General features: G+C 41.7%; 1 protein-coding gene across 2 annotated transcripts in view; it reads right to left on the minus strand.

Moving 5' to 3' along the window:
* Positions 1–14,957, minus strand: part of lrba (LPS responsive beige-like anchor protein) — an 875,634-nt gene that overhangs the window by 640,292 nt on the left and 220,385 nt on the right. For both annotated transcript variants that reach the window (XM_043699606.1, XM_043699616.1), the window contains exon 30: positions 422–552. In XM_043699606.1, the coding sequence (XP_043555541.1) occupies positions 422–552 (131 nt within the window). The remainder of the gene's footprint in view (positions 1–421; positions 553–14,957) is intronic.

The raw sequence follows: 14,957 nt of genomic DNA on the forward strand, positions 1-14,957 counted from the left end.
AGAGAATCAACATTGGTCAACTGGGAGAGCAAGATGAAACATAGCATCATAATAGCATATCAGCAGCTCAAATTTTAAATGATTATACTGAGCTATTGTAAGATAGTTTCAGAAATTGACATTGCACAAAATCCAAATGCATTTAATCCTTTTCAAAAAAATAAATCACTGCAGCCTACAAAAAACAGGAAATTTCTAATTTGCCATCTTGTTGAAAAAACCTATTATGATATTCTGACAAAACCTTTCAACCTAATAAAGTAAATATAAATGGCTTAGGTTAATATTGGCTAAGTGCCAAATGACAAAGGTGGCTGTTGGAAACAGTTTATAAATTTCAAAATATTGCATTGTTGCATTTTAGTGGGAGTCACTAAAGTACTTCTGGCACACCACACAGGAAAAAATAGCAGAGATTTACCTGTAGGTTCGATGGCGGTATCCTCGGCAGAGTCAGTAGTAGAGACCACACTAACAGCATCTGTGGTAGCAGGAGTAACAATTTCACTCCCAGCAGCAAACAAAGGTTTTTTCGGAGCTATCACAACACTTCTGCAAAAAGAATGAATATGTACAAAAAGGTAACACAGTTAATGATAATATATTATGTATTGGCCATGTCAGTAACATGGAACATCCAAAGACATTCACAGAAATACAAAACAAACACTGCCAACAATTTGTTCAAGATAATGACCAATCTAGTTATCAAAGTAGAGATCTGAATTATTAATACAAAAACTTCCTCAAGAAGTCTTGCAACTGCGACAGTATATATAGTTTCTACATTTCTGATGTCTGCTGACTTTTTTTAATACCTGCTACAAAGAAACAGGAGACATCATTCTAGAAGAACACAAATAAACTGGCCAAAGTTTCTTCTTCGCACAAAGTTTATTGAAAACGTACATCCCTAAAAAGCAAAATCAGAAAATGCTGGAAAAGCTCAGTAGGTCCGGCAGCATCTGTGGAGAAAAATAAGAGTTCAAGTTTCAGGTCCAGTGACATTCCTTCCTCAGAACTGATGGTAACTAAGAAACAGTTGGTTTTATTGCAGAAGATCGGGTGTGGGGGAGGGATAAGGAGTAAATGATAGAGCCCAAAGAGAGAGAAGAAGGTCTAAGTTATAAGGAGAGGCTGATAAGGCTAGAACTTTTTTCACTGGAGCATAGGAGATTGAGAGCTGATCTTAGAGGTTTATAAAATAATAAGGGATATAAATAGGGTGATTGGCATGTCTTTCCCTCAGGTGGAAAATTTCAAGACAAGGGAGTATATTTTTAAGGTGAGAGAAGGAAAATTTTAAAAAGCCATGAAAGGCAATTTTCTTAAATATAGAGCAGCTCATGTGTGGAATGAACTTCCAGAAGAAGTGGTGGATGCAGGTACAGTTTCAATATTTAAAAGACAATTATATATTTTAAGGTTTTTGTGAAGATATGCAGCTCAGGTTGCGGTTGGAGTTGTTGGCTGGTTCACCAAACTGTTTGATTCATTTGCAACCATTTCCTCTCCCCATTAGCAAACATCTTCAGTTCTGTGTAGCCTCCAGATGAAGCTTCATCTGGAGGTTATACAGCACTGAAGATGTCACTTAGCAGGAAGGCAAAACGTTTGCAAAAAAATCAACCGGCTCAGCAAACCAACCAACAGCTCTGGACAATTATATAAATACATGAAGAAAAAATGTTTGGAGGGATGTGGGCCAAGCGCAAGCAGGTTGGAATAGTTTAATATTAGATTATGGTCAGCATGAACTGGTTGGACTGAAGGGTCTGTTTCCATGCTGGATGAATCTATGACTCTATAACAGTGGGACAGACAAAGGAGTGGATAACAATCAACAAAGGAGAATAAATAATACTTATGGGGACAATTAGTGGCTACCATGAGTTGTGTGTAAAAGCAGACCATGAGATAACAAGGCCTGGTACGTGGGGTTGGGGTAAGGACATGGGAGGTGTCCCATGGTGGGGTCATAGTTCAGGGGAGATATGAGGAGGTATCTGACAGCAGAGTCCCCAGCCGGGTCTGACCCTTCTCCCGCATTTCAGCCCTCACCCCATCTCTTCCCTGCCACAACTCTGTCAGGGTCCCCTTGTCCTTACCTACCATCCCACCAGCATCCATATCCAGAGGATGATTAGCCGACACCAAACATATATCCCCTACCCTCTCCTGTAAGCATTTTGCAAGGACCATTCCATCTGGGACACCTGGTCCACTTCTCCTTCACTCCCAACACATCCCCACAGTCTCATGGCACCTTCCTTTGCAACTGCTAAAGGTGTAATACCTACCCGTTTACTTCCTCCCTCCTCAGAATCCAAGGGCCCAAACATACTTTCCAGGTGAAGCAGCACTTAACCTGCACTTCACTCCATCTAGTCTATTGCATTCACTCCTCACAAAAAGATAGGGGGCTTGATGAAGTGATGCAGTGAAAACAACCTCTATCTCAACATCAGCAAAACTAAAGAATGAATCACTGACTCCACAAAGGAAGGAGGAGAACACGCCCCTATCTACATCAATGGAATGGAGGTTGAGAGGGTGGACAGCGTCAAGTTCTTAGGTGTGACAATAACTGACAACCTGTCCTGGACTTCCCATGTAGATGTGACAGTCAAGGAAGCACGTCTCTTCTTCCTCAGGCAGCTCAGGAAATTTTGCATGTCCATAAGGATCCTCACCAGCTTCTACTGAGGCACCACTGAAAGCATACTGTCCAGGTAAATGATGGCCTGGTATGACAACTGCTCTGCCCAGGACCGTAAGAAACTACAGAAGGTTGTGTGTACAGCCCATACCATCACAGAAGCCAACCTCCATCTACATGCTTGTCGCTGTGGAAAGGTTACCAACCTTTCAAGGACCCATCGCACCCCATTAATGCTCTGCGACAATCTCTGCATCAGGCAGAAGATACACATGCACCAACAGGTTCAGGAGCAGCTTCTTCCCGGCCATTATTATACTGATGATTGGACTCTCTAAATTCAAATAATGCTAAGCTTGCTAATGTTGATCGTGCCTGGCATGCACCCTGAGCGACGTAACCTGTATGCCTCTAAGTTTTTTTAAATCACCCTACGATCTGCATGTCCTTGCGTATTGTGATCTGCCTGCATATGCTCATAAAACAAGCTTTTCATTGCACTTGCGTACATGTGACAATAATAAATCAAATCAATGTGGTCTACTGTACATTGAGGAAACGAAGCATAGACTGGGTGACCCCTTCACAGAACACCTAACTTCTGTGCACAAAAAAACCCTGAGCTTCCAACTACCTGCCACTTCACACACCATTTTGTTCTCTGGCCAACTTCGCCATCGCAGGCTTGCTGCAGTGTTCCAACAAAGCTCTGCGCAAGCTGGAAGAACAGCACATCATTTTCCACTTGGGAACACTACAGCCTTAGGAACTCAATATCAAGTTCAACAACTTTAGAATTTGAGGCACCTTTTCCTGTGTCCTTACCCCAAACTCCAGGCCTGGTTATGCTACTACACAACCCATCATTACCCATTAATTGTGTCCATTAATAGCCAATCATTCACCTAGAATGATCGTTATGCATTCTTCTATCTGCCCAACTATTCTTCTCTCTCTTTGGTCTCTTTCTCCATCTGTCATTTATTCCTTATTCCTTTCCCCCACACTATCTTCTGCATAAAACTGATTTTGTCCAATCTACCATCAGTTCTGAGGAAATGTCACTGGACCCAAAACATTAAAACTGATTTCTCTCCAAAGGTGCTGGCAGACCTACTAAGATTCTCCAGCAATTTAGAGTCATAGACTCACACTCAGATGTACAGCACAGTAACAACTGCTTCAGTCCAACCCGTCCATGCCAACCAACTATCCCAATCTAGTCCCACCTGCAAGCACCCGGCCCACAGCTCTCCAAACTCTTCCTAATCATATACCCATCCAGATGCCTTTTAAATGTTACAATTGTACCAGCCTCCATCACATCCTGAGGCAACACATTCCATACATGCACCATTCTCTGCGTGAAAAAGTTGCCCCTTAAGTCTCTTTTGTATCTTTCCCCTCGCACCCTAAACCTATGCCCTCTAGTTCTGGACTCCCCCATCCCAGGGAAAAGACTTTGTCTATTTTTCCTATCCATGTCCCTCATAATTTTGTAAACATCTATAAGGTTACCCCTCAGCCTCGAACATTCCAGGGAAAACAGCCTATCAACCTCTCCCTATAGATCAAATCCTCCAACCCTCACAACATCCTTGTAAATCTTTTCTGAAGCCCCGCAAGTTTCACAACATCATTCTGATAGGAAGGAGACCAGAATTGCACGCGATATTCCAACAGTGGCCTAACCAATGTCCTGTACAGCCGCAACATAACCTCCCAACTCCTGTACTCAATACTCTGACCAATAAAGGAAAGCATACCAAACGCCTCCTTCACTACCCTGTCTACCTGCGACTCTACTTTCAAGGAGCTATGAACATGTACTCCATGCCCTAGAGCCTTACCATTAAGTGTAAGTCCTGCTAAAATTCACTTCCCCAAAATGCAGCACCTCACATTTAGCTAAATTAAACTCCATCTGCCACTCCTCAGGCCATTGGCCCATCTGATCAAGATCCCATTGTAATCTGAAGTAACCTTTTTCGTTGTCCACTACACCTGCAATGTTGGTGTCATCTCAAACCTAATAATTATACCTCATGCTCACATCCAAATCACTTATATAAATGATGAAAAAGTAGTGGACCCAGCACCGATCCTTGTGGCACTCCACTGATCACAGGCCTCCAGTCTGAAAAAACAACCCTCCGTCACCATCACCCTCTGTCTTCTACCTTTGAGCCAGTTCTGTATCCAAATGGGTAGTTTTCCCTGTATTCCTTGAGATCTAACCTTACTAACCAGTCTCCCATGGGGAACCTTGTCAAACACCTTACTGAAGTCCATATAGATCACATCTACCACTCTGCCCTCATCAATCCTCTTTGTTACTTCTTCATAAAACTCAATTAAGTTGGTGAGACATGATTTCCCATGGACAAAGCCACATTGACTTTCCTTAATCAGTCCTTGTCTTTCCAAATACATGTACATCCTGTGCCTCATGATTCCCTCCAACAACTTGCCTACCACTGACATTAGGCTCACTGGTCTATAGTTCCCTAGCTTGTTCTTACCACCTATCTTAAACAGTGGCACCATGTTAGCCAAACCCCAGTCTTCTGGCACCTCACCTGTGACTATCAATTTGATAAATATCTCAGCAAGGGGCCCAGAAATCACTTCCCTAGCTTCCCACAGAGTTCTAGGGTACATCTGATCAGATACTGGGGATTTATCCACTTTTATGCATTTCAAGATATCCAGCACTTCCTCCTCTGTAACATGGACATTTTGCAAGATGTCACCATCTATTTCCTGCCATTCTGTATCTTCCACAGCGTTCTTCACAGTAAACACTGATGCAAAGGACTCATTTAGTATCATCGCCATCTCCTACAGCTCCACACAAAGGGCGCCTTGCTGATCTTTGAGAGGTGCTATTCTCTCCCCAGTTATCCATTAGTCCTTAACGTATTTGTAAAAACCCTTTGGATTCTCCTTAATTCTATGTGCCAAAGCTATCTCATGTCCCCTTTGTGCCCTCCTGATTTCCCTCTTAAGTATACTCCTACTGCCTTTATACTCTAAGGATTCACTCAATCTATCCTGTCTATACCTGACAGATGCTTCCTTCTTTACCTTAACCAAACCCTCAATCTCTTTAGTCATCCAGCATTCTCTATACCTACCAGCCTTTCCTTTCACCCCAACAGGAATATACTGTCTCTGGACTCTCGTTATCTCATTTCTAAAGGCTTCCCATTTTCCAGCCATCCCTTTACCTGCAAATATCTGCCCCCAATCAGTTTTTGAAAGTTCTTGCCTAACACCATTGAAATTAACCTTCCTCCCATTTAGAACTTCAACTTTTAGATTTGGTCTATCCTTTTCCATCACTATTTTAAAACTAATAGAATTATGGTCGCCGGCCCCAAAGTGCTCCCCCACTAACACCTTAGTCACCTGCCCTGCTTATTTTCCAAGAGTAGGCCAAGTTTTGCACCTTCTATAGTAGGTACATCCACATACTGAATCAGAAAACTTTCTTGTACATGCTTAACAAATTCCTCTCCATCTAAACCCTTAACACTATGGCAGTCCCAGTCTACGCTTGGAAAGTTAAAATCCCCTACCATAACCACCTTATTATTCTTACAGATAACAGAGATCTCCTTACAAATTTGTTTCTCAATTTCCCTCTGACTATTGGGGGGTCTATAATACAATCCCAATAAGGTGATCATTCCTTTCTTATTTGTCAGTTCCACCCAAATAACTTCCCTGGGTGTATTTCCAGGAATATCCTCCCTCAGTACTGTCGTAATGCTGTCCCTTCTCAAAGACACCACTCCCCTCCTCTCTTGCCTCCCTTTCTATAGCATTTGTATTCTGGAACATGAAACTGCTAGTCCTGTCCATTCCTGAGCCATGGTTCTGTAATTGCTATGATATCCTAGTCCAATGTTCCTCACCATGCCCTGAGTTCATCTGCCTTCCCAGTTCTGCCTCTCGCATTGAAATAAATGCAGTTTAAGTTATCAGTCCTACCTTGTTCTCTGCTTTGTCCCTGCCTGCCCTGACTCACTTCTTTTCTGAACTGTACCAGTCTCAGATTGATCTCTTTCCTCACTATCTCCCTGGGTTCCAGCTCCCAACCCCGCCCCCCCCAACCTTACTAGTTTAAATCCTCCCGAGCAGCTCTCTCAAATCTCCCTACCAATATATTAGTCCCCTTCCAATTCAGATCCAATGTGTCCTCCTTGTACAGGTCACTTCTGCCCCAGAGGAGATTCCAATGATCCAAAAATGTGAATCCTTCTCCCGTACACCAGTTCCTCAGCCATGCATTCATCTGCTCTATTCTCCTTTTAATACCCTCATTAGTTCATAGCACAGGGAGTAATCCAAATATTTCTACCCTCGAGGACCTCCTTTTTAAATTCCTGCCTAACTCTTTATATTCTCCCACCAGAATCTCATCCTTTTCTCTTCCTATGGCGTTGGTTCCAATGTGGACAATGACCTCCTGCTGGCCCCTCTTCTCCTCGAGAACATTCTGCACACTCTCTCAGACATCCTTGATCCTGGCATCAGGAAGGCAACACACCATTCTGATTTTTCACTGCTTGCCACAGAAACATCTGGCTGTGCCTCAGACTAGAGACTCCCCAAACACAATTGGAAGCCCACATACTCCACGTATTACAGCCAATGTCGATACCAGAAACCTGGCCATTTGTGCTATATTCCCCTAAGAATCCATCACACCTACATTTTCCAAAACAGCATATTTGTTTGAAATGGGGATAGCCACAGAAGACTTATGCCTACCTCTCTACTTTTAACCCATCTATGTCACTGTATCTGCGACTTCTCTCCCTTCCTAAAACTGCCATCCATCACACACCCTTGCTCTTGTAAACTCCTCATTACCTCTAACTGTCACTCCAACCAATCCATTCAATCTGAAAGGATTCTCAACCAATGGCAATTATTGCAGATATAATCCTCAGTAACATGTAAACTCTCCCTAAACTCCCACATCTGACAAGAGCAGCATATCACTTTACTAAGGGCCATTTTTGCTTCTTCGAATCTATAAACCCAGAAAATATCACCGTCTTTTTCCTCTACAAAACACTGCTCCAGGCTAACTTAATACTTATGGGTTATAGTTTTAAGTTTAATCAAAAGACATATCTCAATAATACACATAATCAAAAAAGAACCCACACCACTCAATACTGTAGACTTACTGCAAATTCACACTTAAAACTATTCAATTATCTGTTTCTGTGCTGTGATGTCTCCTAAACAGGTTCCTCCAAGATCTGTTGTGAATTTCACTGTTTGTTAATTTTCCTAGACGCACTCAGATGTCCAGCAATACATGAATTCAAACAGCAAAGGCAGTAATTGCGTAGGTTCACTGCTGCGTCAGGAAGCAATGTGAGTTTCTTTCTTTCTCTCTCTCACTCTCTCCCTGCATTGACTAACCATGTGCTGACTTTATTGGTTTATCTCACTTTTAAAAATGCCGTTGTTTAGACTTTTCTTTCCTCCAAAGTTCCAAAACAATGCAACAGCATATAAAACAGTAATTGCTGCTCCTGGAAATCGAGGAAATCACCTCTAACAACTAAAGTACCTCAAAAAAAAAAGGAGCAGCCTGTTGGAATCAGAAATTTTTCCTGTCCTCCATCTCGGATTACCCAAAATCCTAAAACCTTGTGATTTCAAATAAACCTGATGGACTATGATTTGTTTTTATTTCTGATTTCCAGCATCCACATTCTTTTGCTTTTTATCCAAAAAAGCTACTAGCCGCAATAAGAATAGGTAACAATACCTCCTCTACAATAACCCTCAATACTGGTGCATGGCAAGGCTGCGTACTATGCTCCCTGCAGAATGCCTTAAACACTCATACTGTGTGGCCAAATTCCACCCCAGCTTCATTTATAAGTTGGCTGACAACACCACAGTTATCAATCAGATCTCAAACAACAATGAGGCAGAATATAGAAAAGAGGTTGAGTGCTTAATGGCGTGGTGTAAAGACAACAATCTCTCCATCAACATCAGCAAAACAAAGGAGCTGGTCATTGACTTCAGGAAGCAGAGTGGAGGCCATGCCCTCCTGTATCAATGGTGACGAGATGGAGATGGTTGATAGCGTCAAGTTCCTAGGAGTGATAATCACCAACAATCCATCCAGTCCACCACACAGTGAAGAAAGCACAACAATGCCTATAGTTCCTCAGGAGTCTAAGAAAATTTGGCATGTCCACAAAGACTCTTACAATTTTTATAGATGTACCACAAAAAGAATTCTATGTATATGCATCACAGTGTGGTATGGCAACTGCTCTTCCCAAGGAACCATAGAGAGTCGTGAACACAGCCCCATTATGTAAATGACTTGAACGTGATCATAAGAGGTATAGTTCATAAGTTTGCAGATGACACCAAAATTGGAGGTGTAGTGGACAACAAAGAAGGTTACCTCAGATTACAACAGGATCTTGATCAGACGTGCCAATGGGCTGAGGAGTGGCAGATGGAGTTTAATTCAGATAAATGTGAGGTGTTGCATTTTGGGAAAGCAAATCTTAGTAGAACTTATACACTTAATGGTAAGGTCCTAGGGAGTGTTGCTGAACAAAGAGACCTTGGAATACAGACTCATTGCTCCTTGAAAATAGGTAGATAGGATAGTGAAGAATGTGTTTGGTATGCTTTCCTTTTTTGGTCAGAGTATTGAGTACAGGAGTTGGGAGATCACATTGCGGCTTTACAGGACATTGGTTAGGCCACTTTTGGAATATCGCATGCAATTCTGGTCTCTTTCCTATCGGAAAGATATTGTAAAACTTGAAAGGTTTCAGAAAACATTTACAAGGATGTTGCCAGGGTTGGAGTATTTGAGCTACAGAGGGAAGTTGAATAGGCTGGGACTGATTCCCCTGGAGCATCGGAGGCTGAGGGGTGACCTTATAGAGGTTTACAAAATCATGAGAGACATGGGTAGGACAAATAGACAAAGTCTTTCCCCTGGGGTGGGGGAGTCCAGAACTAGAGGGCACAGGTTTAGGGCAAGATGGGAAAGATATAAAAGACATTAGGGGCAACGTTTTCACACAGAGGGTGGTATGTGTATGGAATGAGCTACCAGGGGAAGTGGTAGAGGCTAGTACAATTTCAACATTTAAAAAGCATCTGGATGGGTATATGAATAGGAAGGGTTTGGAGGGATTTTGGCCGGGTGCTGGCCGGTGGGACTAGATTGGGTTGGTATATGTGGTCAGCATGGACGAGTTGGACTAAAGGGTCCTTTTCCATGCTTTACATCTCTATGACTTTATGAATCTATGACTCCATGTAAGCTTCCCATCACCTCAGGAAAGCAACCAACATAAGCACTTTTCCACTAAAGTTATACTCTCTTCCACCCTCGCCAATCAGGCAGAAAATACAAAACTTTTAACACATGTTCAAACAGATATCAGAACAGCTTTCGCCCCACTGTTATCAGACTTTCAAACGGATCTCTCAAATGTTGATGTCTCTCTCTTTCTGCATCTTCTCTGCAGCTATAACAGTGTATTCTGCATTATCTGCTACCTGACGCATCTTGTGCAGTACAATCTGCCTCTAGAGCACGCAAAACAACACTTTGCACTGCGTCTCAGTACATGTGACAACAATAAATCAAATCAATTGGGTAATACTGGGAATTTCAATACAACCATGCTATACAAAGCTTACTTATAAAAACTGAACAGAAATGGTTACCAACACTGAGGAATCAACCTGTTATTTTCCTATTTTTATTTGTCTCCAAAACATACATAATACACTACAAGTACAAGTAACTAACTCGCTTCCTATCCTTTCCAAATGCATTTCTGACCCAATGTTTAGTAGGTTTGAACCCAGAATTAATGTGATAGTTCCTACTTCAGGTGAGAAAGAAACAAGACTACTTCATCTTCATTTCCACTTCACCTAAGGAAACATTTTAAATGCCAGAAATTGAAATAAAAAGCAGAAATTTTTGGGAATACACAGATCAGTCAGCATCCTGAACACCTTATCAAATTTTAACAGGACTAGACAGGGTAAATACAAGGAGGATGATCCAGACCAGGGGACGCAGGGTAGGCCATTTAGGACTGAGTTAAGGAGATATTTTTTCACCTCGAGATTGGTAAACCTGTGGAATTCTCTGCTGCAGAAAACAGTTGAGATCCAAACATTGAATATTTTCAAGGAGATTGATTTGTTTAGTCCCAAGAACTGCATCTAAGTTTATGTTCCAGCATTTGCCCAAAGGTACTGAGTTGGATGATCAGCCATGATCACATTGAATATCAGAGCTGGATCAAAAAAGGTCAAATGACCCTCTCCTGTTCCTACCTGCTGTGTTTCTTTCAACTGTGAAGTCTACACACTAGAAATATCAAAACATGACTTTTGCCTTGACTGATGAAGTGTTTTTCCCCCCAACCATTTCTCTTTCCTTTTTGAGCCTCCTCCTCATAGTACTGCCAAGGTGAGGTGCTGGTTATGTAAAGAATTCTTACGTGAACATATCACCTTTCTGTGCCATCACATTTTCAGCCACCAAAACATGATATGGACCTGTTCAATAGTGAATCATTTTCAAAGAACATTTATTATTTCAAAGTACATTATGGGCATAGATTTGTTCTCCATAGCTAAAACCTTTTCCTCAAAATCCAGAAGGCTAGTTGCGACCATCTCCTCTCAGCTAGAGAGCAATGGGGAATAGCAGAAGAAGAATCCAATTGGCATGATGCACGAATTCCAAATGCATAGGGGGACTAAGCAAGAGGTTTCTACTGAGGGATTTTGAACAGCTCAACCTGGTGAGTGATATAACTATACCTGTAACAGGAAAAGTAGTAGGGGGAGGGTTCAAATGAGGGGAGATTTGAAAAATTAAAGAGAATGGACAAGCTAATAGTGCTGGGTAGCAACATGGCAAATAGAAACCACAGTATGACAGGAAAGAACAGCCTGAATAAACCCAAAAGTAAACCAGCAAACGTGATCTGTGGGAAAATGGCTTTAAATTAAGAGGTGGAGAATTGCTCGAATGAGGAGAGATTTCAAAATCCATACAGAAAGGTTGAGGCATTAGAAAAATATATCAACATGGGTAAAGACAAGTCAAGTGGGTCAGCAAGAGACAGAGCACTGAACAATAATAGTGCAAAGAGTAGGGGCCATGCAGAAAGTAGCATTAAAATAATAAAAAAATAAAATTACTCTCCTGATTGAGGGGAAAATCTGCAATAAGCTAAACTAACTAGATTTACATCTAAGTGCCATTACAAAAACATAGCTACAAGGTAACCAAGGTTGGGAACTAGGGTAAGCAAAATTTTCAATAGATAGGAGGATTGGAAAAGAAGAACAGGTAGCCCATTTTTAATCGTATTCCAGTCCATGGATTGAGAATAAAGGATGATATTAGTAGAAAAGGATCTTGGCTTAAAAAAGTCAAGAAATAGAATTAGTGTGGGTGGAGAATAGAAATAGCAAGATCAGAAAATACAGTGAGAATACTTTACAGACTCCCAAGAGGAGTTATGTGCTTGGAGAGAACACTAAACAAAATAATTATCAAAGGTATTCTGGAAAATAAGTTTGGAAAATGCTTTTGTAAGCTTCTGAAAGCAATATGTTGTAAAACCACTTAGTGATAAAAGCTATTGTAGATCTAGTATCAACTGATATCACAGTAAAAGATCCACTGGGAATCAGTGATTACAATACAACTGAATCTCAAAAACTTTGAAATCAGCTCACTCAAATATACAAAAAAATCTTTAAGTCAATTACATATTCATTAGGGGAAATTTCGCTAATATTGGTTGGATAGATAGAATGGTGGTAAACAAAGTTTGAAATATTTAAAGTACCAATTAAAAGTGTTTAAAAAAATTGAAAAATAACTTGGCAAGGAAGGTCTGTTTGTGGTTTCTTCAGGTGGTTTGGGATAGGATTCGATTAAAAGATGAGACTTGCAGTATTTACGAACGAGAGGGACCGTATTGTAGAAGAGGAGAGTGTGAAATGGACTGGCAAGCTAGAAGAGATACCTGTTAGGAAGGAAGATGTGTTGGACATTTTGAACAACTTGAGGATAGACAAGTCCCCCGGGCCTGACGGGATATATCCTCGGATTATGTGGGAAGCAAGAGAGGAAATTGCAGTACCGTTGGCAATGATCTTCTCGTCTTCACTGGCAACGGGGGTGGTACCAGGGGACTGGAGAGTAGCGAATGTTGTGCCCCTGTTCAAAAAAGGGAATAGGGATAATCAAAAAGTGTGGTGCTGGAAAGGTGTGGTACTGTGGTCAGGCAGCATCCGAGGAGCAGGAGAGTCGACGTTTCAAGCATAAGCCTTTCATCACATTCACGGTGAAGAGCTTATGCTCAAAACATCGACTCTCCTGCTCCTCGGCTGCTGCCTGACTGGCTGTGCTTTTCCAGCACAACACTACGTGGCACAGTTGAAGTCAACCTTCCTGAGGTAGAACAGGTAAGTGTTTGCACTTGATGCGGATAACTGGTCCCGTCTTGGAAACTGGTTTCTGCTGAGCACAGACGAGAGCATGATTTGAGGTGGGAACTTGACTGTCAGAAAAAGCTCCCAAGAAGCAGCTCCAAAGGAATTTTGAAGTCTGGCAGCACTGAGGGACTTGCATCTCAGCAAGTGCCTTCAGCTTTGAGCCAAGGGGGAAGTGGGTGGAAGTGTGGACAAGCCCCTGATCTCTCCTCGTGATGCTCTCTTGGGTGCAAAGCTCACCACCTCTTCTTGAAAGTGGTCCCTTTGAAGACAGGTGCAGGCAGCAGCCGCTTGAGTTCCTCCTCTTCACCCCCCCCTCCATTAGCCCTCCCCACCATCACCAACGACATCTGCCAACACGGATGAGGTTGGAGACGATGTGGTTTTGCCAAGAGGCTCCTTCACCTCATCCCAACAACAGTCTACTCACTCTCACTGGATGTCATTTCTCTGCTTTGCAGAGAAGATTTACCAGGATGTTGCCTGGAATGGAGAATAGGTCGTACGAGGATAGGTTGAGAGTTCTCGGCCTTTTCTCGTTGGAACGGCGAAGGATGAGGGGTGACTTGATAGAGGTTTATAAGATGATCAGAGGAATAGATAGAGTAGACAGTCAGAAACTTTTTCCCCGGGTACAACAGAGTGTTACAAGGGGACATAAATTTAAGGTGAAGGGTGGAAGGTATAGGGGAGATGTCAGGGGTGGGTTCTTTACCCAGAGAGTGGTGGGGGCATGGAATGCGCTGCCCGTGGGTGTGGTAGAGTCGGAATCATTGGCGACCTTTAAGCGGCATTTGGATAGGTACATGGATGGGTACTTAATCTAGGTTAGAAGTTCGGCACAACATCGTGGGCCGAAGGGCCTGTTCTGTGCTGTATTGTTCTATGTTCTATGTTCTATGTTCATTTCAAAGAATTATGATAAATTTAAGCAATGGGAATATTTTAGAAACCAACAAAGGGACGCCAAAGACAAATACTGGCCTTGCCAGCAATGACCACATCCCACAAGATTAAAAAAGCTGATAAAAAGGCAAAAACTGAACAGTGTTAAATTGTCAGCAGTAAAAAAGATTTTGTAAGAGCTTCTATCACCTATCACTATGGTGGTAAAATATAGATCAATGTGGAATAAACAACACAAATTTGGAAAGAAATTTATATCTTTTCAAAGATATGAAAACTAGTCAATCCACTCAGGTATGTAAAGGCCTTACTTTGATTGATAATTTTATGGGAATTTTCACATGTTGGTGATGAATCTCACCTACAATTGGTAAACCTAACAAAAAAAAACATGGATTACTATGGACCAACTGGACATCATCAAAATATTTTAAGAAAGTAGCCTAGACCCTAACTTTTTCTTATTTCAAAGGCAAACATAAAGTGCTGAGTTCTCGAATCAATTTGATTGGTGAAACTACTTGATGTTAAGCCAATACATAGTTAAAATACAACCAAAGAAAGAACTTTGAATAACTTAATACTATTAGAAACCTTAACAGGATAACAGATACAGTAACTATTACTAATTGACTGTTCCCATTTAGTAAGATTCCATAAACACACCCTTGGCAAAATTTAGAAAATAGATTTGGCTCATAGGTAACTCCAGCAACACAGGTGAAAAACATCGAGAAAACTCAGTAGCCAGGAGGCATGTACTGCAGCTTCCAACTCTGTTGAGACCCCAACAGCAAATACTTGAAGCATTGAAAAAACACTTGAAATCCAGGTCAGTGAGAGC

This window comes from Chiloscyllium plagiosum, chromosome 1, assembly GCF_004010195.1.
Source record: "Chiloscyllium plagiosum isolate BGI_BamShark_2017 chromosome 1, ASM401019v2, whole genome shotgun sequence".
Classification (NCBI taxonomy): domain Eukaryota; kingdom Metazoa; phylum Chordata; class Chondrichthyes; order Orectolobiformes; family Hemiscylliidae; genus Chiloscyllium; species Chiloscyllium plagiosum.